The sequence below is a fragment of the Lactuca serriola genome, chromosome 2, assembly GCF_051521515.1.
Source record: "Lactuca serriola cultivar US96UC23 chromosome 2, Lser_US96UC23_V15, whole genome shotgun sequence".
In the NCBI taxonomy this organism is placed as follows: domain Eukaryota; kingdom Viridiplantae; phylum Streptophyta; class Magnoliopsida; order Asterales; family Asteraceae; genus Lactuca; species Lactuca serriola.
In genome coordinates, this window is record NC_136409.1 from 121,886,029 (window position 1) to 121,889,043 (window position 3,015).

Below are 3,015 nucleotides of genomic sequence, written 5' to 3' on the forward strand. Positions count from 1 at the left end.
CATCAGCAATGTCTCCCAGCAGTACACCCCAATATCTTTTTATGAATTTGAATGTGTATCCGTCGGGTCCAGGGGCTTTCTCGTTTCCACAAGCCCACATTGCCTCCTTAATTTCCTCCAGTGAGATTGGTGCTTCTACCATCTGGCAATCAGCTGGGGTGATCTTATTAAAGTGGCTATTGCTTAGTTTCGGTCTGGAAGGCCATTTTTCTTTAAACTTATTGGCAAAAAATTTGAAGGTCTCCAGTTTTATCATCGTCGGGTCAGTGCACCACAACCCGTTGATCATGAGTCCATCAATCCTATTTTTCGAATTATTATTGTGAACATGGCCCTGAAATAATCGAGTGTTTTCATTCCCGTCTACAACCCATTTGACCCGAGACTTTTGCTTTATGTCTAACGCTCTGATTTTTTCGAGTTCTGCGATTTTTTTGAAACTATCCCTTCGCCTCGTCGCTTCTTCTGTGTTGAGTGACCTGGATTCAGCTTCATGATCCAATCGTTCTATCTCCATTTTGAGCTTAATTAAAGTAGCCTCTTCTATGGGGTGTTCTGTTGCTCTCCATTTTTTAAGGCTTCTTTGACGTGTCTTAGTTTTGCCGCCATGTACTGGTCCGGGGTTCCGAACCCAATAAAATTATTCCAGCTGGTTATGAAAGTCTTCTCAAAACCCTCTCTCAGTAACCAAGAATTGGAGAGCCTGAATGGTGGGTGGCCGAAGTCCGGTTTGGTGGTAGAGAGTAGTATGGGACAGTGGTTGGAGAGTTCTCGTGGTAACGCGGTGACATAGGTTTTGGGAGCAATATCAAGAAAGCTTGGACTGATTAGGAAGCGATCTAGTTTGCTCAGTTTTATGTCTTCATTCCGAAAGCATGTATATCTGAACCCACCCATTTTAAGATCTGTGAAACCCACCTCTAGTATGAACTTGTTGAAGTCTATGGCTGTACGATAGCAGAAAATTGAATTAAATCTCTCCTCAGGTCTCCTTACTGCATTAAAGTCCCCTATCATGATCCACACCATCGATAGCTTGTATGATCCCTTTCAATTCTTCCCACAACAATGCCTTTTCACGTACCGGTTGTGGTCCATAAATATTAGCAATAATTACTGGTCTTGAAATGCCTTCCCAAGTGCCAATATTGATAAGATAATTGTGAGAGGATATAACATCAGTAGAAGTGAACATCTTATTATCCCACATACTTAGTAAACCTCCAGACCTTCTGTAAGAGCTGATGCGACTAACACTAAAATCAGTAGAGCCCCAACAAGCCCTTGCATCAATAATCTCAGCGTCTAGGAGTTGTGCTTCTTGGATTGCAATAAATGATAGCCTAGGCTTTCATTTAATTCATCTGATTCATGCCACCTTATGCTCTCCCCCAATACCATTAATATTCAGAGAAAGGAAATTCTTTGGGGAACATTGTGCTTAAATGACACTCCAAGAATTTCAGTTAGGATACGATTATTAGGTTCAATCTCGAACCCAATTAGGGAACCCACTGCTGTTGTCACTTCAATTTCTGTTGATTCCACCACTAGGTCGGTTAATTCATGGTTCTGTACATCGATGTCTTGGCTGGCGCTGGGTTGAGGGATCTGAGTTGGTTTATCTGTGTTGGTGGTGGATACGATGATGGGGGGAGGTCGACTTATTTCAGGGGCTTGAAACAGGGTGGTTATTGGGATCGAATTTGTGAGTTCACTGGGGGGAGAGTGCTGTAAGCGGCGTCTCTTTAAAGAGGATCGGACATGACCATTATCTAAACTATGTTGACCGAATGAAGGAGGAGTGTAGTTAAAAGAGGGAAAAGGGCCAAAGCACCCAGATTGGGCTAATGAAGCTGGGAAATTAACAATTTTCATTAGGCCCAAAGTCTGAAGATCCGAGGGTATTGGATCCGTCTGATTATCTAGGGCGGCAACCCAATCCGTCTTACCGTTATCTTTTGAATTATCTTGGAAATTAATTGTCGCTTCGTAAACCCCTTTCTCGAGAATCGGTCTTTCCTCACCAGAATCACTGGTCTTCATCGCTGATGCTATTCTCTGGTGATGATCCGTGTCATCTCCGGCCACCGTGCATGGCATTGTTGGGTCATCACCGCCTTCATTAGTCTTTTCTTCCATATGGTATATTGGAGAGTTATGGTTCCCATCCTAAACGATTTCCCCCTCCTCCCTGTCTTTGATCCAAGTTGCAGATACACCTTCATCTTCTTTAGTGGAGTTCTAATTATTTGACTCACTTTGTGACAACCCGAAATTTCCATTGTACGAACATTATCTATCCAATAGAAGCCAGTTCAGTTTCAGTGATTTTCATACTTTTCCGAACAAGTCTATGTACATTAGGGTTTATGTTTAAGGAGATATCAGGAGAGTGGATGCTCCTGGTTTTCTGAAATTCGGGCATTTCAAGTTTCAAAATGTTACAGTCCAAAATCAGGAATAAAAATATTTTCTGCCAAAATATTCCAGGACTATAAATAGTTTTCTGAATTAAATAAATTCATTATTTACACTTCCAAATAGAGAAAAGCCATATTCTCTCTGACGGATCTTCGGGTTTTCATCCCATATTGTGAGTCTACTTTACTAAATGTGTTTCAATACTTGTTAGAGGCTTATTAACATCAATAACATGCTTATATTACAAGATCCGGGAGTTTACCGCCCAAGAACGTTCTTGGGGAGTAAACTCCAAAATGGAACTTTAAGGCTTCCTAGACCCGATTCCTTGCTAGACAACTTTTTTAGGGGTTAGTGTATAATCATTTGGGACTAAAAAGCAACCAAGAAACACAAGTCATTGGAGTTTACGGCCAAGGAACTTCCTTGGGCCGTAAACCCCTTTTCAAGGGCATTTAGTGCCCTAAACTTCCCCCTTAAGCCTAAGAACTTTATCCTCAAATGCTTGTGCTTATTTAGGACATCAAAACCCATCAAAATCACAAGTTTATAGGAGTTTACGGCCAAGAACCCCTCTTGGGCCGTAAACCC

General features: G+C 41.7%; 1 protein-coding gene across 1 annotated transcript; it reads right to left on the reverse strand.

Annotated features, from left to right (window-relative positions):
- Nucleotides 1–543: 543 nt before the first annotated feature.
- Nucleotides 544–1,029, reverse strand: LOC145089530 (uncharacterized). The gene has a single exon (XM_079027956.1). The coding sequence runs from the start codon at nucleotides 1,027–1,029 to the stop codon at nucleotides 544–546; it is 486 nt and encodes a 161-aa protein (XP_078884082.1).
- Nucleotides 1,030–3,015: the final 1,986 nt, after the last annotated feature.

Excerpts from the sequence above, each read along its gene's own strand:
- LOC145089530 (XM_079027956.1), bottom strand. The coding sequence starts at position 1,029 with ATGGTGTGGATCATGATAGGGGACTTTAATGCAGTAAGGAGACCTGAG.